At 58.0% G+C, this 26,008-nt stretch overlaps 1 protein-coding gene and 1 long non-coding RNA gene across 4 annotated transcripts; one reads left to right on the top strand and one right to left on the bottom strand.

The window, feature by feature from the left end:
- Positions 1 to 530: 530 nt before the first annotated feature.
- Positions 531 to 12,123, bottom strand: LOC148754951 (uncharacterized). Its single transcript, XR_016019340.1, has 3 exons — positions 11,988 to 12,123; positions 11,366 to 11,447; positions 531 to 1,111 (listed from the first exon to the last, which is right to left on the bottom strand). It is a non-coding gene; the product is annotated as an uncharacterized LOC148754951 (long non-coding RNA).
- Positions 2,783 to 24,655, top strand: CRB2 (crumbs cell polarity complex component 2). Of its 3 annotated transcripts, none has more exons than XM_074330975.2 (13): positions 2,783 to 2,936; positions 9,378 to 9,701; positions 12,061 to 12,256; positions 12,356 to 12,495; positions 12,946 to 13,131; positions 13,303 to 13,416; positions 16,100 to 16,972; positions 17,061 to 17,569; positions 18,341 to 18,506; positions 19,306 to 20,092; positions 20,912 to 21,028; positions 21,637 to 21,754; positions 23,517 to 24,655. In XM_074330975.2, the coding sequence occupies exons 1-13, from the start codon at positions 2,831 to 2,833 to the stop codon at positions 23,739 to 23,741; spliced, it is 3,861 nt and encodes a 1,286-aa protein (XP_074187076.2). In that variant the 5' UTR covers positions 2,783 to 2,830; the 3' UTR covers positions 23,742 to 24,655. The 3 variants fall into 3 exon arrangements, with proteins under 3 accessions (XP_074187076.2, XP_074187077.2, XP_088649306.1); XM_074330976.2 differs by lacking the exon at positions 23,517 to 24,655 and adding an exon at positions 22,066 to 23,484; XM_088793180.1 differs by lacking the exon at positions 13,303 to 13,416.
- Positions 24,656 to 26,008: the final 1,353 nt, after the last annotated feature.

Raw genomic sequence — 26,008 nt, 5'->3', positions numbered from 1 at the left:
CCTGGGCACGGACGTGTACACCCAAGGAGGGAGGTGTGAGAAGGGCAGGGCACTGGGAGCAGACCCTGACACACCCCCAACATTTTGGGAGGAAAGAGAGCAAGGAACAGCCAGGAAAGTAGAAGGGAAGCCAGGGGTGAAGCCTGGAGGGAGTGGGAGATAGTGGGAAAGGCCTCAGAGATCCGGTGAGGTCAGGCCTGAAGAAATATGGTCCCATATTTTGCCACAAGGTGGCGCACGGCGGCTGCAGGACAGGGTTGGGAGGGGGCTTGGGATGGGCTCCGGACCTGGCGCCCTTCTGACCTTGGGGTTCGTTTTAAAAGCTCCAGTGTTTCTGTCTGCATCTTCAGAGACCCAGGCGGCTGTAGAGCCTTGCCATCGCCCTGTTCGCCCCTTGGGGCTGCTTGGCTCTCTTGGAAATCTCTGAGAAGCAGAATAGAGAACTTGTACTGCCACTTCAGCTCACAGCAGTCCCCCATTGAGGGTACAAGACCCCCCCCCAATAGATGTCTGACGACCGTACTGAACACTAGATACACTGTTTTTTCTATACAGATATACTTATGATAACATAATTTGCAAATTAGGCACAGTAAGAGATTAACAAGAATATCTAATAAAACAAGATTTATGTAACAATATATGGTAATCAAAGTTATGTGACTGTGGTCTCTTTCAAAATACAGTGGTACCTTGGTTTTTGAACGTCTCCGTTGACGAACATTTCGGTTTATGAACACCATAAATTTTATGGATCTATGGTATCATTAAATAGTGAAATTCCTGCTAAATTTGCAGTTTTAGGGGCTGATTTTAAAGGTCTGGAACGGATTAATCCATTTTGCATTACTTTCTATGGGAAACTGCACCTCGGTTTTCGAACGTTTCAGAACTCGAAAGGTCTTCCGTAACGGATTACGTTCGAAAACTGAGGTACCACTGTACCTTATTGTACTCACTGTTCTTGTGATGACATGAGATGATACAATGCCTAAGTGATGAGATGAATTCAGGTACTCAAAATGGCATGCAATTTAATACTTACAAATTGTTTATTCTTGAATTTTCCATTTAAGATTTTCAGACTGCGGCTGACCATGGGACTTTGAAGCTGCGAGAAACAAAACTGTGTTAAGGAGGGCTATTGTAAAACCTTACGTGGTGGGAACTGTTACTACTCCCGTTTTACAAATGAGGAAACTAAGGCCCAGAGAAGGTAGCCCTGTACAGAAGTCACTCCATGATCAGCGGTAGAGTTGGGCTCAAACCTGGATCTATTTAGCTGAAGGGCCTATGCTTTCCTGGGAGTCAAGAGGGACTTCCATGTGGGTGGGGCAGCTCGTGTTGTATGTGACAGGCAGGGAATTAAAGGCGATTTGGGAGGAGGGACCTAGAAATCAAGGAGCAACCCTCACCGCAGAGGGAACAAGACTCGGGACAGGGGTGTGGACAAGGGGACCCCCAGGCCTCTGATTCCCTCTCTGAGCCCTTACCCGGATTGGGGGACCAGTATTACCACCAGCCATCCATGCCCTGTGCGATGCCCCTTGCTCCCTCCCCTGAACTTCTGGGGATAATTGCCCACCCATCTGGCACAGCCCAGAGCACCCTCCATCGCTGCTCAAGTCTGTCTCTCCAGACTGTACCCTCCAGGTATCAGGGACACATTGCAGAGCCCAGCATAGGGCCTGGTGTCCTGAATCCGTAGTCACTGAGTTGGGCCAAGTTAAGGAAGCCCTTCAGCAAGAGGATTCTCCCTCCCCTGTGCTGAGGGCAGTGGAAGAACGGGCTGATTTTTGATGTTGTAGTGCCTTTGGGATGACCAGGATTCCTGGGTCTAGGTCCCCTGAAGAACTCCTCTCCATCCAAACAACGTTGCCCTCTCCAGCCTGGAGCAAGCAAACATCAAGTGCAGCAGGAGACTGTGAGGTTAGACAACAGGAAAGACTTCCCAGCAGGGGAGCAGGAAAGCTTGCTTAGTGAGAGCTACCATTCAATAGAATGGGCTGCCTTGAATTACAGTGAAGTTTCTGGAGTCGCAAACAGCAGAAGTGAAGATCTAGGCCAAAGGGGAGAAACGGAAAAGGTGCAGTTTGGCTGGTGAAGGTGAAGGGAGACAGGAGCCTTTTCCTGAAGGCCATGGTGACAGGGGCTGTGTATGGCAGCGCAAGACCAAGGGACATTGAGAAAAAAGAGTTACCATGAGCTGGTGGTTGACTGAATGTGAGGAGGGGAAGGAGGCATCAGGCTGCAGGGTCGGGGGTCCCTTGCTCAGGTGGGAGCATTGGGAAGGAACAGCTGAGTGGGAGGAGCTGGGGCTTCTGAGCAGGCAGAGGTCTGGGAGGCTACGGACTGGATGCTCAGGCCTGGGCTGGGGAGGGAGGCCCAGGCTGGGAGGAGGTGGGGGTGGTCCAGCAGGGTGAGATAGCCGAGGACTCGGGAGTAGCCGCATCATCTGGTGAGAAGAATAGCCCCACAGAACAGACATTTCTCTGAGGAGGCTGAGGCAGCACAACCTGAGAGGTGGGAGGAGAAGGGGTTGGGGGGTATGTGGGGCGTCTGGAGGGAGAGAGTGGTGGGCACTGAGACAAGGTCAGACCCACAGGGGCCCCGACGCCTGTCTGGAGCCCGGGGCCTTGGGGAGACTGGGGTGGGTCAGACCCTCCTCTACAATCCTGGAGGTGGAGCAGCCTGGGCTGGGAAGGAGGCGGGAGGGGAGGGAGGGAGGGGCTGGGCCTCTGTCCACAGCATTAGTGCTGGTTGGAGGGAGAGGGGGGTGCGGAGCCAGCCAGACCGCCTGTTCCCATAGCCTCCGAGCAGGCGTGCTGCCATGGCGCTGGCCAGGCCTGGGACCCGGGAGCCCAGGCTCCCAGCCCCTTTCCTGCTCCTGCTGCTGCTGCTGCTGCTCTGGGCTCCGGCCCTTGCCCTCCTGGCTGGTGAGTTGGGGAACAAGCCTTGGGGGGTTGGGGCATGGTCTGTCTCCCAAAGCAGACACCCCAGGCCCTGGGCTGTCCCTGTGGGTGCCGGCCTGACTGTGGGCTGAGTTGTGGGGTGCAGAGGGGTGCGTTGTTGTAGGCCCCTGGAACTTGTGTGGAGGCGCGTGTGCCCTGGGACTTGGGGGCTGTTGCGTGTCAGGGGGCTTTGTGAGGGGATTTGTGGGCCAGCTGTGACCTGGGTAATGGGGTGGGCTGGGAGTCTTGGGAGGGGTGTTGGCGCTGGGCAGTCTGATTTTGTGGTGAGGCCTGAGTTTGGGGACTCTGTTGTGAGTCATGTGCTGAGTTGTGGGGTACAGGTGGGGTGTGTTGAAGTTGTGAGGCAGGATGAACTATACCGGGTGAGTGTGAGTTGTGTCTGAAGCTTTCTGGGTGTGGTAGGCTGTGTCCAGGCTTGAGTTGTGGGGTGTAAGTTGTCAAGTGGGTTGAACTGTGTCATGGGGCCCTGGGGTGGGCAGCAGACCCCAGCCTAGTGACTGTGTTGGAGAAACGGAAGGAGATCCAGGAGAGCGGGTGTCTGCTTGCATCCCCCCATTTGTGCCATAGCCCTGCCTGCACTGGGGGCTGCAGGTGCTCTGGGATCCTCAGGGAGTAACTGGGCCCTTGGGACCACCAATGCTAGGGAGGGGTCCCTAGCATTCTCAGGCCAAGCTGAAAGGGGTTCCCAAAGCCAGACCCCATTTGCCAAGGAGATTTTGCTTTTGTCCAAGTGGATTCACGTGTGCTGGGGCCTGGAATCCTTCCTGCAGGTTCTAGGGGACACTTTGTCTTGGTCACTATAGCTACACGGCCAGGACTGGGAAGTTCCCCGCCCCCACCACCACTGCTGGAGGAAGGAGGCAAGCAGGAGGTGGCCTGAGCTCCACCAAGGCTGGGGAGCCTCCACCTCCTCAGGCTGTGGGGTCAAGCCCTCCCAGGCCCCTACCTGGGGCCTTCCTCCTTCCTCCTGACTTTCATGGGTCCTGGCTCACAAAGCCTTTATGTCCTCCTCTCTGCAGGGCCCCTGGGGAGGATGAGGTCCTTGGTTTGCTGTGGAGGGAACTGAAACTCAGAGAGGGATGGGGACTCATGAGCTGGGCCCCCCGGCAAATCTGGGGCTAGTGAGAGGTGCTGGGGCCTGCTCTCTGCTCTCTGTACTGAGGGGCATAAAATCCTGGTCTATGGACGTGGTGTCTGTCCCTTGTCCTATAGTGCACACACACACACGTGCAAACACAGTGCACACCTGCCCCTACACACACATACACATGTGCACACACACGTCTGCACACTGGTGGCATGCACAAGGGCACACACTACCACATGAACAGGTGTCCACAGGCACATGTAGACCCACCACACGTGCACTTACACACACACCCCGACATGTGCGGGCACCCACCAATAACACTCATATGCTCATTCCTATGAACCGCGAGGCAGAGTGAAAGCAAAGATCGATGTTATGGAAGGGAATGGACTCTGATGTACACCCCCCTCACAGCCCTGCTGGGGTTCCCAGAGGCAGCCTTTCCTCTGCGATTTCTGTACAGGGAACCCCTCTCCCTGGGGATCCCCGAAAGCTGGGGTGGGGACACTGCAGGATGAGCATTTCTGAATGCCAGTACCCCAGGCCTGACTGCCAGGAAGAGAGGGCCCAGGGATTGTGTCACTTGAGAAGCAATTTCCATTCCAGAAGGGATGGGGGTTCTGGAGGCCCTGGGCCCCTGGTTCTGCTACCCACCCTGCCAGTCCCTGAGCTGGGCCCCTCCATCCTGAGCATACTCTGCCTCAAAGGCCCCACTGGTTGCTAGGAGAAGACTAAGCATCTTAGAGTACAATGCCTCACGCTGGGCTCTCCTACCCCTTCCCGCTCCCAGAACGCCAGGGAGCCTGGCTGACAAAGGGGCAGCAAGCCAGTCCCCAAGTCTGGCCCCTCCTCCAACCAGAGCTGGGGGTGGGTGGGGGGCCTGCAGGACAGAGGCAGGGACCACAGGAACACACACATATGTCCCAATGTCAGGATTTGTTGGAGAGTCAGTGTTTGTACCCAAGTAAAGATTTGTTGAATGAATAAAAAATACCAGCAGCCACTACGTGGCAGGTGCTATGCTACTGGACTAACACGATCGAATTTAATTCTCACCACAGCCCTATGAGGTCAGCTCTGATACACCCAGTTTACAGAGAAGGGAAACGAGGCCAAGAGAGGGTCAGGAACTTGCCCAGAGTCACAAAGCTGGTAGGTGGCAGGGCCGGCATGTCACAAAGGTCTATGTACTTCTCTGTGCGTCCGTCTGAAGGGACGAACCAGCTAAGTCCCAGCGCTGTCCCCAGAATGTGATGAGAAAATGCAGCGGTTCTCCAGCTTAGCTTTGACATGGAATGCCCAGTTCCAAAGGAAATTTCAGACAGAAGCTGGAAGCCCACTAATAGTTACAAATGATGCAGTTAAAAGTGGCCTGCTGGGCGGCCAGGCTGGAGCCCCACCTGCTCCCTTAACCTCACTCCAGGAAGTGCCTCCTTGGCCCCCCGTGCTCTGAGACCACCGTTTGGGAACCCTGGGAGGTGCCAGTGGCACCAGGTAGGCTGTGAATCCGTGACAACTACTGTTGTGATTACTGTTATCAAAATTATGCCTTTTAATCTCAAGGGGTAAACATTTGTAAGAGTGTTCCACACTTTCCTGTCTTGTTAGAATAATGGAGCCTTTCTGGTGGCTCTGAGGCAGTGTTTATAAACCCTATTGTGTTGTCCTAGACTGTTATTCAGCCCAAGCCTTAGGGTCAAATGATATTAGATGAACAGTGCTTTTTCTTTATGTCAGGAGCCAACAAGCACATCGTAGGAGATCTTGGGTTGCTTCTTAGAAATAGTCTTTTTTATCTTGTCAAGACCAGAAGCTTCCCAAAAACGCATCCTCAGTAAACGCTTCCCATCAGTTGTTGGCAGTTATCACTAGGCCCGTTTGAAGTGCCCAGAAAGTAGGAGTCACTAAGCGTGGAGTGAGGCCTGATGCCCAGTGGGATTGCGAACAGCTGGATTCTGCACAGATAGGAAAGATTGCCTCTGCCCAGGCTGATGCTGGAACCTCCATTCTTACTCTTGTGCAAGCCTTTGGAGAGAGACTCTTGCCAGTGCCTGGGTGAGGCTGGGCTGGAATGACAGTCCACGGGTGGCAATTTAGAGTTTGCCAAGTGGGAATTTCACATGCATGGGAACAAGTGGATCTCTCAGATGTCTGGAGACGATCTGATTCTTAGCTTTTTGAGGGATGATCCTGGGCAAGTCTATGACCATTCTGAGCTAGAAAAACAGAAGTTTGTTTAACAGCACCCACCTCTTTCAGTGTGAATCAATACAATAATGTAATCATGGATGCAAGATGTAGAGCCCAGCCTGCAGCACGTAGTACGCACTCAGGGAATGGCTGCTGTCATTGTAACCCTGTCCTTCCCATGGAGAAGCTTCCCTTCCAGGAGTGTTCTGGGCCTTCCCAGGACAGGGCGGCAGGTCCGAGGCGAGGGGAGGGGCGGGTGTCAGTTAATCCCTCCCCTGCCAGGTCGTCCCAGGCAGCCTGAGAGGTCAGGAAGGATTTGTAAAGATAAGCACAGGCCCCTCGTCACCCTGGCAACAGGCCACGCCCCTCCAGCCTGGCCAGGGGAACAGTCCCTCCTCTGCCTGCCACCCTCACCTCGCCTCTCAGCCCTGGACTGCCCTGGCCTCCTGGGCTCATTCCTGGGAGAGAGAACCCTGGGTCAGCGGTTCCCAAGCCTCAGTGTGCAAAGGAATCCCCACGGAGCATGTTGCAATGCAGATTCTTGGGCCCCAGGTCCAGCAGTTCTGACCCTCTAGATCTGGAGGGGACGGGGGTCCAGGAATGGGTATTCTTAATACAGGCCCCTGCCCTGGGTGGCTCTGCAGCAGCCAGACCTGGGTTTGGATTCCAAGCCCTCCTGGGCTGTGCTTCCTCTCTGAGCCTCCCTTTCCCCAACTGTAAAACAAGAATAACGGTACCTCCTCAGGTAAATGCGAAGATTGAGTTGACGTGAGAGAGATAGTTGTCCCACACGTGCAGACTTGGGTGCTACTGCATGCCTCCTGGGACAGGCAGCTCCCTCCCTCTCTGCCTGGTTCTGACTGGAGGAACCCCTTCCTCCCAGTGCTGGACTGGCTCCTGGGACTCCAACTGATTTGGGGTCACGGTCCACCTGCTCCCAGAAATAAAGCACCTTCCCCACTCCCCCCAGGAGCTGTCTCCCTAGCCTGGTCCCATCTGCTCTGAAATAGAGGTCTCTAAATGGGGAAGGGGGCAAAGCTCCAGTTTGGGGTGGGGTCCCTTGGGCCACACAGATGACGGGCGGTGCCTTGTTGAGATTAAAAGAAGGGCCTGTTGGCACAAGACCCAGCAGCCAGGGCCCTTCACGCGGGAGCTCTGATTACTGAGCTCCTCCTCCTGAGCAGGGCTGTGTTCACAGACCCTGATCACAATGGCCAGAGTCCTCCCTCAGGGCCCACGGGGTTTCAGGGCTTCACTCATGTCACCTGGGTGGCTCCTCACAACACCCCACATCGTTTGCATTTCAGATACAAGCCTGGTCTGTCCGGTCCCCATACCTGTGTCCTTTCCTGAGAGAGCGCCATTTACTCCCACCCTCATCAGACCATCTTCCCACCCCCATCAGAGCATCTAAGCCTAGGGGACCTGGCTCTAAATTGATCAGCCACGGAGGCTCAGAGTGGGGTGGGGGAAGGGCGGGCTGCCCATAAGCTCCTCGGAGAGGCCCAGGGGGCCCCTGGCCTCACCCCAATGACCATGCTTGGGGGAGGGGCTAGAATGGATGTCCCGAGCTGGGGAGGGGAATAGTGGGCAGAGAGGGTCTGTGGCACCCAGAGCCTTCGAAGGTCCTCTTGGCCTGACAGTGTTTCAGACTCTTTGTCCCCTTGCCACATGCCTGACCCTGGGTGGGCACTAGGGCCGCCTGGTCTGGGAGTGAGTGAGCTGTGTTGAGCTGTACTGGGGGCTCTGGGGGCTGGGGGTGGGGGGACTGCCTGCCGGGTTCTCCCTCTGGTCCACTGATCAGTATCTCCATCACTCTGTCCCCTATCCTGCTTGGCCCTGGCTGGGAAGCGTGGGGGTCAGCCAGTGGACAGCCCTGCTGAGTGGAATGTGGATGACGTCTGAGAAGCCGCAGAGCCTTATCTGGGGGTCTTCACCAGGGTGGGGGAGGGGAGGTGCAGGGCCTGGTTAGTGTCTGGATGACAACCTGATGGGGAAGGGGCGCCTCTCAGAGCGCCAGGTGGGGGGTGCCTCCTGTTCACGGGCAGCTCCTCCTCCCCCATCACTTACTGAGTTCCTTCGAGTGGGCCCTTGACTGCAGTAGCCGAGTCTGAATCCTAATACATCCTGTGAGGCACCAACTAGTATCATCCGCTTTTCAGACTGGGAAATGGAGCTCAGCAGGAGAAACCACTTGCCCAAGGTCTCAGAGCTAGTAATTGAGCTGGTATCTGAATCCAGGGCTGTTTTACTCCAAAGCCTGAGTCCTCACCCCAGCGTTACATAGACAGGCTAGGAGCGAGGAAGGGGTGAGGCTGGCCCTGTGGCTTGGCTTCCAGATCAGGAGGTGACCCTCTAACAGAGGGGGCAGGCAGCACAGCAATGCAGTCAGGTGTTGTCAGCAGGTCTCAATACCTGCCCTGTACCCTGTGATCTTGGCCAGGCCGGCTGCTCAGACAATTGCTGATGGGGGTCCAGTGAGGGCCAGGTATCCTGGGAGAAGTTCCCAGGCCAGCCAGGCAGGGTGGGAGGAGGGGGGCAGAGGGGCCTTTGAAGTCTTCCATCTCCAATTTCACGCATGGATGGAGTTACCAGACCCCCAGCAGGAGCAGCGGAGGGGGCAGTGGGAGGAGCCCTCATCCTGGGTCTTCTGAGAGGGAGTGGGCCACAGACGAGAGACCCAGAGGAGACCCAGTGGAGGTGAAACAAGTGGACACATCTGGAAGGCTGTCCCAGCACTTATTTGTGTGGCCTCAGGCAAGCCCTCACTTTCTGTCCTGAGCCTCGATCTGCCTCTTGTAAAATGGGCGTGACAGAGCCTGCCTCAAAGGGCGCTGAGACAGTGGAGCACAGAGCTCACAGGGTAAGAGTCCGCTTGATAACCCTGTGCTGGAGCCAGGCAGCCCAAGTCCTGTTTCTCTGCTATGGAGGTGCTCCTGAAACTGTTCCCTGTTCCGGGTGCAGATGTGTATAGCCTGTTGGGACCCAGAGCCTCTGGCCTTCCCTCTGTCCTGCTGAGTATAGACAAATCCCTGCTGCTTTCTGTCTCCCAGGTCTGGGATGGGCTAGTGCGGGGAGGGGCGTGTCCCGGGACCCCCTGCCCAGCCAGTGTCCTCTCTCTGCAGGAACGGTACCTTCGGCGATACCACATGCCTGTGCCTCAGACCCATGCACTCCAGGAACCGAGTGCCAGGCTACGGAGAGTGGTGGCTACACATGTGGGCCCACGGAGCCTCAGGGCTGTGCCACCCAGCCCTGCCACCACGGTGCTCTGTGTGTGCCCCAGGGTCCAGATCCCAACCACTTCCGCTGCTATTGCGTGCCTGGGTTCCAGGGTCCGCGCTGTGAGCTGGACATCGATGAATGTGCATCCCGGCCCTGCCACCACGGAGCTACCTGCCGCAACCTGGCTGATCGCTACGAGTGCCACTGCCCCCTTGGCTATGCAGGTAATGGCCCTGGCTATCCCTGGAGGAGGTCTGTAATGTTGATTCCATCAGTGGCTCAGAGTGTGAAGTCACAAATTCAGCTTTGACTTCAGTACAGACACACACACACACATGCCCTCCGAGCATCCTGGCAGCTCTAGGGTACAGCCACTCTGGGTCTTGCTACAGAGTTGATGCTTCTCGGGCTGACCTGGCAGCTCTGGATGAGAGCATGGACGTGCAAGTACTGGTGTGGTGCCTGGCACGTAACAAGCACTAGACACATGTTAGTTCAGACCCTTCTAGAGTTCTGCTTGGTGCTAGGGGTGGAGACACCCCTCAGGCATCCCTGATGGGAATACAGTGCAGACGTGCCTGGTTTGCCTTTAATGAGGACATAGCTAGACAGTATTTCTAGCATCTACTCACTCCAGACTTGTGTTGGGCTATATGGTAGACAGTCGGTTCATCTGACCGTTCTAGAGTGTGAGCACCCTGGGATGGTTCAGGTTGTGAAGTGGATCCCCTCCCTTCCATGTAGCCCTCAAAGCTCTAGCACAGACACTGGTGATCTTGTTCAAACTGTAATGTAGACACACACCCCTGCTTCTCCAGTGGGACATGGAAGACAATGTATATACAAGTGCTGGCACTGAGGAAACGCGAGTTCCCTCTTCCAGAGGATGCTCGTATCCCAGTCCCATCCATGCTCCAAGGCCAGAGCATCGGAGTGCCCGCCTGGGAAGGAGGGCAAGCTGGGGACAGCCTGCGAGGAGTCTAGGTCTAGCACAGTTGGGGGCCTGTGGTATAGACACTCCGGGTTCCACTTCAACCCTGAATTCATACAACGCTCTGAGGGCAGAAGGCAGTCTGAGGTCACTTCAGAGAAATGGGCATAGACTGGGGGTGGGGGCTTACAGTGAAGAGATGGATCTTAGCACACAGATGAAAATGAACTCTGGAAATGGGTTCCATGGGTCTCTCTCATCATTTGAGAGTCTCTGTGTCTGGATATGTTAGTTATGTATATGCGAGTGGGGTCACGTAACGGGCCTATGTGTCTGCCAGTATTTGCAGGTGTCTGTGCTCACTGAATGTGTCTGTGCTAAACGTACGGTACGTATGTGAGTGCCAGCAGGTGTGTGTGCACCTGGATGTGTGGTGCTCAGACACTTTGGGTAACACATTCTGGATGAGTTGTAGATGTGAGTGGGGGCAGCGTCTGCCATGACTCATTTCTCTCCTCCTCCTTCCGTTCCCAGCCAGGCGGGGGAGGTTAGGATTCCAGGCAGCCTGGGCCTGGCTCCCCCTGGCACAGAGGGTGGGAGTGGGGCTGGGGCGGGAAGAGTGGGGGGTCACGGGAAGGAGGGGCTGTGTTTTGTGCTCACTGAGGCGGGGAGGGGGTAAGGTTCCAGCTGGAGCCAGCTGGGCTCCTGGCCCTCCATGACCAATCCCACTTAGGGGGCAGGGGCAGGGCCACCGGAGTCTACAATCACATGGTGGCTCCATGATGAACTCAGCAGTACATTTCCACACTGAGATTCTCAACCTCCCTTCATCTGCACAGCCACCTCCCCTGAGGACCACCCAGTCATCTGGGTGTCACCGAGACTGAGAGGGTTCCTGGGACTTGGACTTTAAGTTGTAAAGGCAAGACAATGCAGGAAAAGCCAGGCGTTGCTTACCTTACTCCAGCATCTCCTGCCGCATATGTCCCTCTCCGGGGTCCATCCTTACACCTTCTTCAAAGCCAGCAGGTTGAGCTTTCTAAAATGCAGATAGAACCGTGTACCTCAGCTGCTTAAAACTTTTCAGATAAGCCCAGATTGTGTTACCGGCCCCCAAGGCCCCGTCACCTCCCACCCCTGCCTCGCCTCCACCCTCCCCCTAGCTCCCTGCACTCCCTGAACCCTGCCCTAGGGCATCACGCCTGGCCCCAGTCAGGTCTTTACCAACAGTCTCTCTGGAATCCAACTGCTCACACAGCTCCCTTCCTAGTCCAGTGAATGCACCACCCTCGTCCTTCAAAAGGCTCTTCTTCCAGGAAGGCTTCCCTGACTCCCAATTTCCCAGGCCAATATCCTGGCTCTTGTTTCCACAGGATCCAGTATTTTCTCACTGTTGAGTTTATCAAGTTAAAAAGCGGTCCTCATCTAGTCAACACTGACCTATGCCCATTTCCCGGCTTAGAAGGCTGTGAGCTCAAGCGGCAGGGATGTCTGTCTTGTTTTTACCCCCGTACCACTGCTGGTGCGAGAAACACCTGCTCTGGATGAATGGACCCAGGGATTCTCTCTGGATCCTCACCTTCCACTCCTTGTAAGTGGAGCAGGTTTGAGTCGGCCTGGGTGACACTCTCTCTGTTTTCGACCCTGTCCAGGCTTGACCTGCGAGGTGGAGGTTGACGAGTGCGCCTCGTCACCCTGCCTGCACGGGGGCTCGTGCCTGGACGGGGTGGGCTCCTACCGCTGCGTATGCACGCCGGGCTACGGAGGCGCCAGCTGCCAGCTGGACCTGGACGAATGCCAGAGTCAGCCATGCGCGCATGGGGGCGTGTGCCACGACCAGGTCAACGGGTGAGCAGGCAGCCTGGTGCCCAAAGGTGGAGAGGCTGCGGGGTGGGTGGGGGACGCGGTGGAGGCAGGGGTGCTGCAGCTGAGCGCGGCTCGCTCCAGGTTCCGGTGCGACTGCGCGGACACGGGCTACGAGGGCGTGCACTGCGAGCAGGAGGTGCTGGAGTGCGCGTCGGCGCCCTGCGCGCACAACGCGTCCTGCCTGGAGGGCCTCCGGAGCTTCCGCTGCCTCTGCTGGCCAGGTGCGTGTGTGCGTGCGCTGGCGCGGGCTGGCGGGGTGGGCGCGGCCTGGGGCGGCCCGTTCGGTGTGCCCCTGTGCGCACGCGCCCTTAGTGGACCAAGCAGAGGGTGTGCATGTGACTGCAATTTCTCTGTTTCCTGATCTGCAAAGTAGGGCTCATCATAGCACCCGCTCCCAGGGTTGTGGTGAGGCGGGTCAAGGTGTAAAGCTCACGAAGCCTTGTCACATCGCCTGGCACGTGCAAGGTGGTTGCTAGTAATAGTAAGATGATGCTGAGCTGATGACGCCTGCCATGGTCATTCCTACTGTGCTGTATGTGTCCCTCCCTCAGAGTACGCGGGACCATATCCTGAACTGTTGTCCCAGCCTGGTCCAGGGCTTGCCTGGCGGCAGGGGAGGGGTACTGCCCTGTGACCCTGTGTGACCTGATGCCCACATGTGTGTCCCCCAGGCTACAGCGGCGATCAGTGCGAGGTGGACGATGACGAGTGTGCGGCAGGACCCTGCCAGCACGGGGGCCAGTGTCTGCAGCGCTCCGACCCGGCCCTCTATGGGGGCATCCAGGCCGCCTTCCCCGGCGCCTTCAGCTTCCGCCATGCTGCGGGGTTCCTGTGCCGCTGCCCGCCGGGCTTTGAGGGTGAGTTCTCTGTCTGCTTCCAGGATAGCAGGTCTGCCAGTGTCCAAATGCAGCGAGGGATGCTGGGCTGGGTTCAAGCTCCTCTCATTGGGTCTCAGCCTCCCTAGCTATACAATGGGCCTTTCTTGGCTCTGAGGGCACGGGTGGGAACCACAGCTGGGCCTCTTGCAGGGGACGACTGCAGCGTGGACGTGGACGAGTGTGCCTCAGGGCCATGCCTCAGTGGAGGCCGCTGCCAGGACCTGCCCAATGGCTTTCAGTGTCACTGTCCAAATGGCTACACAGGTGCTTGGGGATGGGGTGGGCACTGGGGCAGGACAAGGTCGGAGTTGGTGGGCCAGGGGTGCAAAGTTTCCTTTGGCTGATACGTGGAGGCAGGATTGATGAGGGGCATGGAAATTAGGGAAGAGGTGAGTGCAGTGGCCCAGGTCATAGCTAAGAGGGACCGAGCTGGGACCTGGGCTTTGGAGGTGGGAATGGAGGGAACCAATTAGGTTGAGAGATATTTAGGAGGGACAGACAACAGGTCCTGAGGGGTACCCAGGTGTGAATGGGGGGGTCAGGGATGCCGGCTGAGTTTCTGTCCTGGATGACGTTGGGTGGAGGACGATGTCCACACTAACTCCAGGTGTCTGTGGAGCACCCCAGAGAGGAACCTGGGGGGAGGCTGGTTGGTCTGGGGTCTGGGGCCCAGGAGACGGCCTGGGCTGGAGGCAGAGATGGAGGGTGAGGAGTGTAATCCTGGCAGCTGTGGCTATGGGTGGTCGAGGTTGTCTGGGACAATGTGCGGAGCAATGGGCAATGACAGCCCGAGACTCCTGACATCAAAGGGCTGGGCCGAGGCCGAGGGGCCTGCAGGAGGATAGAGGCAGTTTGGCCAGGACAGAGGATGAAAAAGGAGGGGCGTATTATGGATAGCTGGAGGCAGGCAGTGTCTGGAGAAGGATGAGCTTGACCTTTGGAGAACTGGGGCCTGTTGGGCAGGAGTTGTGGGTGCAGAAAGCCTGGGGAGAGCAGATGCACAGACACATAGACATCCTTCCACTCAGCTGCTGGTGAACCCAAGGAGCTCCTCACACACTCACCCAGTGTCCCTGCCTCCTCTGGAATGCCTGTGACACTTCCCCCACACGGCCCGCATTCCTGCTCAGGCACACTGCCTCCTCTCCCTGGCAGGGTGCCTGGGCACAGACAGCTCCCCCGCCCAGGGAAAGAAGGTGGTGAGCATCACCGTCCCTTTCACTCTCACCCCCCCCCCCCAAAGACACTGGAGCTCACTGTCTGCACCCTTGGGCGGCCAACTCCCTTGGGGGCCCTGAAAGTCCATCTTTTTGCCCCTGTGGGCAAAAGTTCCTGAGTCCTGCCCCACAGGTGCCTGGCACACGGTGAGCCCACCAAGCACGCCCTGCCTCTGAAGAGCATTCTCACCACAGCCCCAGGAGGTAAGGGTTTAAATCCCCGTCCTACAGATGAGGCGATGGAGGCTTTAGAGAAGTTCCCCAGTGTGTCAGCAGGAGGGGGAGGTAAGACTTCTAAGGTCAGGGATGAGGAGGGGAACCCTGGCTACGGGGTTGGGCTCCTTGCCACTGTCCACCCCCGTCCTCCCTTTGGGTCGTGCTGGGCGTGAGGGAGGCCAGTGCCTGGCATTCCTGAGCTGGCTGTGAAGGAGGACGCCGGGCAGGGAGCTCTGCATTTCCCCCTCTCTCAGCCTGTGGGGAAATGCAATGGGGCCGCGGGCTCTGTTGACCTTCCTAAGGGGCATGTGGCTCCTGGCAGGTATGGAGAACTGTGGCTTTGGTGGGGGAGCCAGCTGTCCTCAGAAGGAGACTGCTGTTTGTGGGCCCTCTGGGGCCAGGATTCAAATCCTGTGGCTTCTTTGGGCCCAGGTTCCTCCAGCTGGGATGCAGGGCAGGGCTAGTCTTAGTTGTTTTGTGGAGGCTCTAGCTGAGCTGAGGTGGGACTGTGGCCTCTTGACAAGAGCTGGGGCCAGAGCAGCTGGTGTGGGAGCTCCTGGAGGGGAGGATGAGGTGGCCCCTTCACAGCCTTGGGCAGGGGGCCTGAGAGGTTAGAGCCTGGGGGCTACTCGGAGAACCACAGATGTGCACACCCGCCTTCACTCGCTCCTCCGTTTCATCACTCTGCCACAAAAGCCATGCTAGGCTCTTTGCTGGGTACCAAGGACGGAGTCTGGCCCCTGGAAGAGCTCTCAGCTGAGTAAATAGGTACTATCAACACAGGGTTCTGGGGTGCTGTGCCTGGGAGTGGGCAAGGAGTTGGGAGTGACACAGTAGCTTGTGGTGAGGAGTCAGGGAAAGATTCCTCGGGGACTGGCCCGTTGAGTTTGGCCTTTGTAGGATGACTAGGAGTTTGAAAGGCAGGGTAGTGGAGGATGAGGCATTCCAAGCAGAGGGAACAGTATGAGCAAAGCCCCAGAGGCAGGTCTTTCCAGGAAAAGCTTAGAGGAACAAGCAGTAGAAGGTTTGTAGGAAGCAAGGCGAGACGAGTACCTGGTAGAGCCTAGCCTATGAGGGATCTCGCAGGCCAGGGTGAGTGGTTGGACCTTAAGCGGCAGAGGAATCTGGCCAGGTGATCCTTTAGAAATAGATCTCTGGCTGCTAGTGGAGATGGATGGTAGATGAGGTTCTGAAGTCAGACAAATTGGAGGACGCTAGACTGTGGTCCAGGGAGCTGGTGAAGCAGGTGAAGTGAGGTGGGAGAAAGGATGGATTGCAGAGTATTTAGGGGATTGAATCCACAGGGCATAGAGACTCACCAGACACTATAGAGAAAGGGGTATGTTGGATTCCAGCCTCCGGGGACGTCAGAGGACCATGAGAAATCCTTTGGGAATTGCGAATTGGTTTGGTTGATAGGTAATGAGGTCCCCATCCCAAGAGGCATGCAAGCTTTGGATCGAGACTGTGGTTCCAGCGTTGGGTGCTGAGCCTTGGTCATGTCTCTCCCAAAGGCCTGACATGTCAGGAAGATGTGGACGAATGCCTGTCGGAGCCCTGCCTCCACGGTGGGACCTGTGATGACACTGTGGCGGGCTACATCTGCTGGTGTCTGGAGGCCTGGGGTGGGCATGACTGTTCCGTGCAGCTCACTGGCTGCCAGGGCCACACTTGTCCACTGGCTGCCACCTGCATCCCTACCTTCGAGTCTGGAGTCCACAGTTATGTCTGCCGCTGCCCACCTGGTACCCATGGATCTTTTTGTGGCCAGAATACCACCTTCTCCATAGTGGCTGGGAACCCTGTGCGGGCATCAGTATCTGCTGGTGGTTCCCTGGGTCTGGCACTGAGATTTCGCACTACAGTACCTGCTGGTGCCTTGGCTACTCGCACTGATACCCATGTCAGCTTGGAGCTGGCATTGGTGGGGACCACACTTCAGGCCACACTCTGGAGCCACGGTGACGCTGTACTTGTCCTGAGGTTGCCAGACCTGGCCCTAAATGATGGTCACTGGCACCGAGTGGAGGTGACGCTTCGCCTAGGGGTCCTGGAGCTGCGGCTCTGGCATGAGAGCTGCCCTGCCACGTTCTGTGTGGCCTCCAGCCCTGTGGTCCCAGGTCCTACAGCTTCCATGGCTCCGACGCCTGCCGGGTTCTGCTCTGTCCAGCTGGGTGGCGTAGCCTTTGCAGGCTGCCTCCAGGACGTACGTGTGGATGGGCACCTCCTGCTACCTGAGGATCTTGGGGACAATGTCCTTCTGGACTGCGAGCGCCGTGAACAGTGCCAGCCTCCGCCTTGTGCCCACAGAGGGGTCTGCGTGGACCTGTGGACTCACTTCCATTGCGAGTGCCCCCGGCCCTATAGTGGTCCCACATGTGCTTATGGTGAGGAGCAAGGCAGGGGGGCCCCATGGCAGAGGCTGTGCCTCCCCCCAGCCCCAGGCCTCATGCCTGGCTCCCTCTCTCTCTGCAGAGGTTCCTGCTGCCACCTTCGGCTTGGGGGGCACCCTGAGCTCTGCCTCCTTCCTGCTCCACCAGCTGCCAGGCCCCAACCTCACTGTGTCCTTCCTGCTCCGCACTCGGGAACCTGCTGGCCTGCTGCTCCAGCTTGCCAACGACTCGGTGGCTGGCCTGACAGTCTTCCTGAGCGAGGGCCAGATCCGGGTGGAGGTGCGGGGCCGTACTGCTCTGGTGCTTCCTGGGCGCTGGGATGACGGGCTCCGCCGCTTGGTAACACTCAGCTTCGGGCCTGACCAGCTGCAGGGCTCAGGGCAGCAGGTGCACGTGGGTGGGAGGCTCCTCCCTGCTGACGCCCACCCCTGGGGTGGGCCCTTCCGAGGCTGCCTCCAGGACCTGCGACTCAATGACCTCCACCTGCCCTTCTTCCCACCGTCACTGGGGAACTCAAGCCAGCCCAGCGAGCTGGGCAGCAGGCAGTCCTGGAACCTCACCATGGGCTGTGTCTCTGAGGACATGTGCAGTGTGAGTGCTCTGGAAAAAGGGTGGGTAGCCTGTGTCTCCGGGGTTAGCATGTCTTTCTACTGGTGAGGAAAGCACCCTGCCCAAGGTCCCCCTCAGAGTAACAGTGCAGGATTCATATTTATCTCTCTGGCCCAGCTCCCCTTGCCCTCAGGTGGTCCCCATGCCTCTCTCCCAGTGCTTGTCTGAGACAGACCCCCTGACCCAGGCAAGTGCTGTCTAAGACTTTATGCAGGAACTGCTTGGGGAACAGGGACCCCCTTGGCTCACGAACAAAGCACTGGCCCTGGAATTGGAATAGCCTGGGTGGGAACTCTGGCTCCTCTATTTATTGGCTGAGTGACTCAGGCAAGTGGCTTCTCTCTGGGCCTCAGTTTCTTCATCTGTAAAACGGAGATGACGTTTTTACCCGAAAATAAGACCTAGCCAGACAATCAGCTCTAATGTGTCTTTCGGAGCAAAAATTAATATAAGACCCAGTATTATATTATTATATTATATTATATTATATAATATTATATTAAAGACTTGGTCTTATATTAAAGTAAAATAAGACCGGGTCTTATATTAATTTCTGCTCCAAAAGACGCATTAGGGCTGATAGTCCGGCCAGGTCTTATTGTCAGGGAAACACAGTGATAGTAACTTCCTTACTGTTTGTGAGGAGGTAACGTGTCTATAGTAGGGGCTCAATTAAGAACCATTGCAATGATAGTTACGGTGGGTTGATGCTACCCCAGGCCTGAGCCAATCCCTGTCCTGATTCTCCTGCAGCCTGACCCCTGTCTCAATGGTGGGACTTGCCTGGTCACTTGGAATGACTTCCACTGCACCTGCCCTACCAACTTCACGGGGCCCACGTGTGCCCAGCAGCTGTGGTGTCCTGGCCAGCCCTGCCTCCTGCCTGCCACCTGTGAGGAGGTCCCTGATGGCTTTGTCTGTGAGTGTGTGCCCTGGGCAGCTCACATGCTGGGTGCTGGACTCCCAAGCTGGGTTAGATCCCACCCCTCTCCTCAAAGCTCATAGTGGACCAGGATGCCAACCGTTCCACACTAGTGTGGCTGGGCCACTGCATCCAGAGGGACAGGCTTTCTGGAGGAAGGGAGCATTCGCTAGGTTTTCAAGAGCAAATAAGACTGACTCAGCACAGGGAGGGGCATTTCTGGGAGGGGGAAAGGCCCTGAGTTTTATGAGAACAACTACAACACGAGCACAGGTATTGGGGTGGAGAGGTTGCCAGGGGCCTTGAATGCTAGGCCAGAGGGCTCCGGTCTTTCTCCGTAGGGCAGCGGGGTGCCGCGGGAGGGTTTTAAGCAGGTGAAGGACGTGATTAGCATTTTAAAGAGCTGAGTGCGTTTCATTTTCATTAAAATGCATGATCAACATCTCAAAAATCTGCATTTAAAAAAGATGACTTAACAGCAGTGAAGATTAAGCCTCAGTGATGAGAGAGGAGGCAACTGACCGAGGAGGAAAGGGGGCCGATTTTTCCGGGGGAAGGCGGGGTATTATTACCTGGTTTGCGTCCCGGAGGGCAGTCTGGGTGTAGGGAATTGTGAGGGTGGAAGCGACGGTGGCGGGGCCGCAGTTCCTGGCATTAGATAACAGGTAGCCACTCGTGCCCGCCACTCGATGGGCCGGAGGAGGGGTAGTGGGGCGGCAGATGGTACCACCCGCGCGCTGGGGCTGGAGTGGGGTGGGTGCTGGTATGCCATCACCGACGTTTCCACTCCCTGCAGGTGTGGCTGAAGCCACGTTCCGCGAAGGTCCCGCTGTCGCGTTCAGTGGGCACAACGCATCGTCAGGGCCCGCGCTCAGCGGCCTCTCACTTGCCTTCCGCACACGCGACTCCGAGGCCGGGCTGCTGCGTGCTGCCGCGGGCGCCTTTGCCGCCGTTTGGCTGGCGATACGCAACGGCTCGCTGGCGGCCGGCGTGCACAGCGGCCACGGCCCGCCCGGTGCGGTCCTGCCCGCGCCTGGGCCGCGCGTGGACGACGGCGCCTGGCACCGCGTGAGCCTGGCCATGGAGCGCCCCGCGGCCACTGCATCACGCTGGCTGCTGTGGTTGGATGGCGCGGCGACGCCCGTGGCGCTCCGAGGCCTGGCCGGCGACCTGGCCTTCCTGCGAGGCCCGGGCGCCGCCCGCATCCTGCTGGCCGAGAACTTCACGGGCTGCCTGGGCCGCGTGGCGGTCGGCGGCCTCCCGCTGCCCCTGGCGCGCCCTCGGCCCGGCGCGGCCCCCGGCACCCGAGAGCACTTCTCGGCCTGGCCCGGAGCGCCGGCCTTGCGCCTCGGCTGCCTAGGCGAACCCGTGTGTGTCCCCTCGCCCTGCCTGCACGGCGGTGACTGCCGCGACCTCTTCGACTCCTTTGCCTGCGCCTGCGGCCCGGGCTGGGAGGGCCCGCACTGCGAGGCCCGCGCCGACCCGTGTAGCTCAGCACCCTGCGTCCGCGGCCGCTGCCACGCGGGCCCCGATGGCCGCTTCGAGTGCCGTTGCCGGCCTGGCTTCACTGGGCCGCGCTGCAGGTGCGGTGGCGGGGCCCGCGGGGTCGGTGGGTGACCCGGGGTAGAGGTGGGAAGGGAGGGCGGGAACCCCGGGGCGGTGGGCGGGACCGAGAATGTGAGAGCTTGCCCACGCACTGGGGCTGTGGGCCGGCCGCGTCCCTTCTCTGAGTCTCCGTGCTCTCATCTGTGAAACGGGAACCACAGTCCCCTAGACTTGCCGGATAGAATACAGGACACCCAGTAAATTTGAATTTCAGATAAACATTGCTGTCATCTGAGGAGGGTGGGGCGCGGAGAGGAGGGAAGGCGGGTGGTTAACCGAGAGCTGGCCTTGGAAGAAAACTCAGCCGCCACCACTGAGTTCACTCCCATTAATCCCCTGGGTTGTGGGCGGAGTGAGATGGTCCCCTATTCAGTATGGAATTGATGCCCCACTCCCTTTGGAGCCAAGCTCATGGAGGGTTGTCTGTGGAGGCCTGACTTCCCTGCCTAACCCCCAAGGAATATCAGGCCCGAATTTTATGTTTCGGTGTGTGCTTTTGTTCCAAGGAGAGTCTTCATTTTGTCAGCTTCTCCAAGGACTCAGCCATGGGAAAGATTCCCAGCCTGGGTTTAGAGGTTGAACCCCTGGGGGGATGGGGCTGGAGCAGCAGAGTGACAGCCCTCTCACCCCGTGCCTCTCACACACCACTTTCATGACTGGTACGGGGGTCTGCAGGAGGTGGGCCCTGAATTCCACAGATGACAGCACAGAGGCTCAGGTGACCTGTCGTCACAAGGTGGGCATGTGCGCCAGTCCCCAGGCATCTAGCCCTTCCAGCCTCTGTACTTTCTCCCCAGGTTGCCTGTCCTGCCAGAGGAATGCAGCCTGAATCTCACCTGCCTCAATGGCAGCCCATGTGAGGCTGGGCCTCGGGGTGCCAACTGCAGCTGCCAGGAGGGCTTTGCTGGCCAGAGGTGGGTGTGGGGGCTGAGGCCTGGGGGGCCCAGTGAGTGTGGGGCGTGCGCATGGCAGGCGAAATGGGGTGCTCACCTTCTGAGCCCTCACTGTTCTCACAGTCCCAGACAGTTCACCTGTCACTCCAGCTCTTTCCTTCTGGGGCTTCCATTACCATCCTCTGTTATGCAGGCCCCTGTGGGGAAGTAGTTGCCTGGTGGTGTTCCTTAGAGTCCCTTGTGAAGCTCACCTGAGTCAGGCCCACCTGGGAGACTGTAAAGGTGAAGGTTCTGGGCCCACTCCAGACAGAGTCGGCAGCCCTCACCCAGCAGCCCTCACACGATCAGGGCCTTCACACAGCAGGCCCTCCCGTGTTTCTGGTGGAGTGAGCCACTCTCAGTCATGAATGCGGGGCCCAGGAGGGTGGCAGGTGATGGAGACCACATGCAGCATCAGTCACCTGCAGGGCCCAGCTAGGTGAGGACAGTGCATGGGGACAGTGGATGCATGAGCTTTGATGCCTGTGGATGAGGTTTGAGGAGCTAAATAAAGCGGGGTGGGCGTGAGGTCAAGAGGCAGCGTGGGAGGGAGCAGCTTTCTCTATGTCTCCCTCTTCTCTGCTTCCCAGGTGTCAGGTCCCCTGTGCAGCCAACCCCTGCTTGAATGGGGGCACCTGCCGGGCAGCTGGTGGGGTGTATGAATGTATCTGTGGCACACGGTTCTCTGGCCAGTTCTGCGAAGTGGTGGTGAGTAGTGCCCGAGGGGTTGGGGGTGCCCCGTTTGGGACTTTATTAGATGATGTTGGCAGGGAGGGGATGTGTGTGCACAGCACCTGTGGAGCTGTTCCTGGACCAACCCCGTGGTGGGGTGGGCAGCAGCAGGAGAGGGAGACTCAGGTCCTTTCCATGCCCCCCAACACTGAGGCATTTCCACTCTAGGGAGAGCCTGGGAGCCCCCACCATCCCTCTGGGGACTGGCAGTGAAACAGTTGGGATCGTCCAAGTCCAATCTGAGACAGGATTCAGGGCCCAAAGGATTTTGAAATTCTGGGATTTAGGTTGGTGACCACAAGAGCCTGTAATCTCCAGTGGTTTCGGAAGCAGGATTCTAGAGGAGGAAGATTAGAGGAGCCCAAGATTCTGAGCCAGACTGGGTTTGGCCACCATGAAGGTAGCAGCCCCTGACCACAGGGAGGCTCAGCTGAAGAGGGGCCCCAGTCAGCTTGAGCTTGAACCTCCTTCTGGCCCCCTCCCCACCAAAGGAGGGGCAGGCCCTACAGGCCCAGCAGGCAGTGAGCCCGCAGTGGGTGCTGGCTGGAGGGGATGCAGGCAGAGGCCTGGGCAGGAGCCTTGATCTCCACAGGCTTCTGGCAGCCCCGTCATAAACCTGCAAATCCCCTCTGCTTCTGGGGAATGTTTCCTTTCAAGTTGAACTTTTACAGCCTCTGGCTCCCCTACCCAACCTCCCCCCAGGGTGGAGGGAGGAAATGGCTTTACAGCTCCCCCAGAAGTGCCCAGGATAGAGGCTGGTGATGTCCACTTGGGGCTGGGACCAACTTTTCTCTACAGCCTTGGGACCCTTCTTCAGGGCTGGTTGCTGGGGGGTGGGTCACCGTGGTCTGAGAGGCCTCCTGGGACAGAGGGATGGATACCTGTGGCTCTGAAATCCTGTGACTTGGGACTTTAGAATCCCAACCTTGTAGAGTCTTTGATGGGGGCATCTTGGGAGTCTGGAGAGACAGAGACAAGGGTCCCCTAAAGCCAAGCCTAGTCTGAGCCTCCCTGGTTGTGGGGGGCTGGCCCTGCTGGATTCTGAACTTATCACCAGCCAGGTCAGTCTGTTTAAAACACCAGGTCACCCTTCAGGGTGGGGGAAGGATCAGGTCCCCATTGCCTCAGATTGAATGACTTTGTTGTGGGGAGGAGGCGGCCAAATGGCAAGGCCGGGCACTGAGGCCCAGCCTGGCCTGTGACAGAAGGACCTCCATCTGGAATCTGAGTCTGAAGAATAGTGGTGTGGCAATGGGGGCAGACGGAGGAGTGCCAGTCCTGGCTTGCCACCACCTAGTCACGTGTCTGGAGAATCTGTGCAAAGCCTGTTTTCTCACCTACTTGTCCAGTGCCTAATGTGCAGGCACTGCTCTGGGCATTTTGGGAAACACCAGTGGACAAAATAAACTCGACTCCTGTGCTCCTGGAAGTGACAGGGTGTCCTCACTGTCACTTCATCACACCATCACAAGGTTTATGTGACGTCCCATGCACTGTGCTTAGCTCATACTAGGTGTTCAGAAAGTGTGTTTTCTCGCCTTCTAGGCAGAACCCTTTTGTGATACAGGAATCCCCTTGCAGTGGCTCTCACAGGTAGCTCCTGCCACCTGCTTGCATACCCCCAGGCCTGGGTCTCTCACTACCTCCCAAGGAAGCCAGTTACTAGCTCTGATTGTGTCCCCTTTTCTCCTCGCCTCCTCCTACCCCCATCTGAGGCCCCTTGTCACCTCTCTTACAGAAGGGCCTGCCGCTACCACTGCCATTCCCACTGCTGGAGGTGGCAGTGCCTGCAGCCTGCGCCTGCCTCCTCCTCCTCCTCTTGGGCCTCCTCTCAGGGATCCTGGCAGCCAGAAAGCGTCGCCAGTCAGAGGGCACCTACAGCCCGAGCCAGCAGGAGGTGGCCGGGGCACGGCTGGAGATGGACAGTGTTCTCAAGGTGCCGCCCGAGGAGAGACTCATCTAGGCCACCTGGCTGCCAGCTCCAGCACCCACAAGGTCATGAATGATTTCTACTTGGAGACCTAAGGAGGCCACTTCCAGGAGCCTGTGGGGAAGTGGCCTGCCTCTTCTGGGCCTTGGGGAGCTGCTGTGGACACAGGATACCTGCTGGGCAAGTGTCCCTCTTGCTGGCAGCCCCTGCCTTTGCCCCCTCGTGGGACTGAGGACAAGGGGAGCACTCAGGGCAGCAGAGAGGGGCCTGGCGAGGTGGTGGACATTGCCATTGGACCTGCCGGGTCTTGCTCAGCAGGTGTGTGGCTGTGCAGGGCAGGGGCACACGTGGGCACACACGATGTGTTCAGGAGTGTGTGTACAAGGTGTGTGTGTACCTGGGGACTGTTGATCTGCAGATACAGGTGTGAGTGGGCTGGACGGGGCTCGAGGACGTGTCTGTATGACTGTGTAGTGGGTGCAGGCCATCGGAGGGGGTGGCCGGGCTGTGGAGCAACCTGCAGAGCTCCGGGGCAGGGGCAACCCCAGCCTGCACATTCGCCAGGGCGTGCCCAAGGACCAAAGCCCCAGCTCCCGCATCTTCTCCCACCTCGGGAAGCTGACCCTGTCCTGGAGGCAGCTGGGAAATCAAGGGGAGGCCATAGCCAGAAGCCAGGTGGGCTCTGGGTTCCCATAACAAATGCTGCTTCAGGCAGATCTGTCTCTGCCTTGTGCCAGAGCCAGGCCCACCTGGGAACAAACCACCGCCAGGGCAGACACGAGGAGCAGTGGATGAGCTGTGTGGGGGTCTGGGCTCCATGCAGCCCCTCCCTCCTTAGGGTCTGGCAGCTGTAGAGTGGGGAGAGCAGCCCCTGCCTACCTCACAAGGCTGTTGTGAGGATCCGCAGGGAAAGAATGCGAAGTCGTTAAACCCAGGTCTGCTGTGAAGGGCTGTCTGCCTTGTCCTTTTACGTGTCAGGAACAGTTGTCTCCCTCCCTGGCCTGAGTTGAGGGAAAGAGTGGGGAAAAGGGCCTCCCTGGGGGGCGATGAGAATGAAGGAGCAACCCTTCCCTCCCCCCGCCCTTGGCTCCCCAGCTCTGATACCAGCTGGTGAGTCCTCTCTAAGGCCACCCCGTCACCTGCAGACCAGTTGCCTCTAAATGGCAGTTGGGAGGATTCCTGGAGAGGACTCACAGGAGGCCCTGGGTTGTGCTGAGAACGCTGGTCCTGCAGACACACAGATGTGGGGAGAACTTGCCGCTTTGCTTCCAGCCTCTTCCCTGGTGATGCCATCACACTGGGATCTCTGATCCCAGGGCGGCACCTGCCCAAGGGCCTGGCCTCCTCAGAGCTACACAGTCCCTTTGTCCCTGACCTGGAGATGTGCCTTTTTGTCCTTCCTGTTTCCCAGTCCAGTGCCTCCCGTGCTAACTTGCCAAGGCCAGGAGGCCTCTTTACTTTTATGTTTTCCCTCTTTACACTCTTCGATTGGAGGTTGACTTTACCCAGCTCCTGGAGGCACAGGAGTCAAATGTGGGGTGGGCCATGTGGTGATGGGGGGTCTGAGATGGGGTGGGGCAGTAAGCAGAGGCTGGGACAAGAAGGGCCCTGGGTACTAGGTTAAGGGGCTTGATTGGTCCTTACCTTGTAGGAGGCGGGACCGCCTTTCCCCCAGCTTTCTCCATGACTCCGGGAACGTGTGGGAGGAAAGCTCTGGTTCCACAGCTCAGCCACAGCCGGCTCTGCAGTCGGTTCAAATCACGGGTGTGGCCAACCTTTTTTCTTGCACACTCCTTAAGGAACTTTATGTGGGACCTCAACGTATAGAAGCGGGGCCACTCTTTTCGGGAAGCCCCATGTTGTCTCTTGCTTCTCGGGCACCTGTCATTTTCAAGGGCAGCCTGGGGAGGGGGACCAAGGCCAGAGGGTAGGTGTGCTTAACGCTCACTCTGGGTGCTTGGCCCAGATCTCCCCAACACAGCCTCCAACAGAAGTGCAGGTTCTGAGGCTCTGCCCTCGCTGATGAGAGATATGTGGAGTTCACTTCAGGGGTCCCCTTGAACTTGTTCCTTCTTGGGGCCTGGGCACCCTCCACACCATTGGTGACCTGCAGCCCTGCTCCATGGACCCAGTAGGCCTGGGACCAGCCCATCCCCATGGTGCCTGGGAGGGGAGGAGGCCGAGGCCCGAATGGAAACAGGCTTGGGAGTGGGTCAAGGGTCAAATCCTACCCTGCCGCTCTAAGCCTGGCTCCTCTACAGAAGGGGGTGCTGAAGCTGGCTGAGGCCTCCCCCCTCCCC

Source organism: Rhinolophus sinicus, chromosome 16 (genome assembly GCF_057876585.1).
Source record: "Rhinolophus sinicus isolate RSI-liver-muscle chromosome 16, RSI-T2T, whole genome shotgun sequence".
Taxonomy (NCBI): Eukaryota; Metazoa; Chordata; class Mammalia; order Chiroptera; family Rhinolophidae; genus Rhinolophus; species Rhinolophus sinicus.
Note: the sequence above shows the minus strand (reverse complement) of the source record. Positions and strands in the feature narration are given on the sequence as shown.

Bases quoted from the DNA above. Each gene is read 5' to 3' on its own strand.
- CRB2 (XM_074330975.2), top strand. From the start codon at position 2,831: ATGGCGCTGGCCAGGCCTGGGACCCGGGAGCCCAGGCTCCCAGCCCCT. The intron at 13,132-13,302 runs GTGAGTTCTCTG...GGCCTCTTGCAG, and splicing joins CTGCCCGCCGGGCTTTGAGG to GGGACGACTGCAGCGTGGAC. The intron at 16,973-17,060 runs GTGAGGAGCAAG...CTCTCTCTGCAG, and splicing joins TGGTCCCACATGTGCTTATG to AGGTTCCTGCTGCCACCTTC.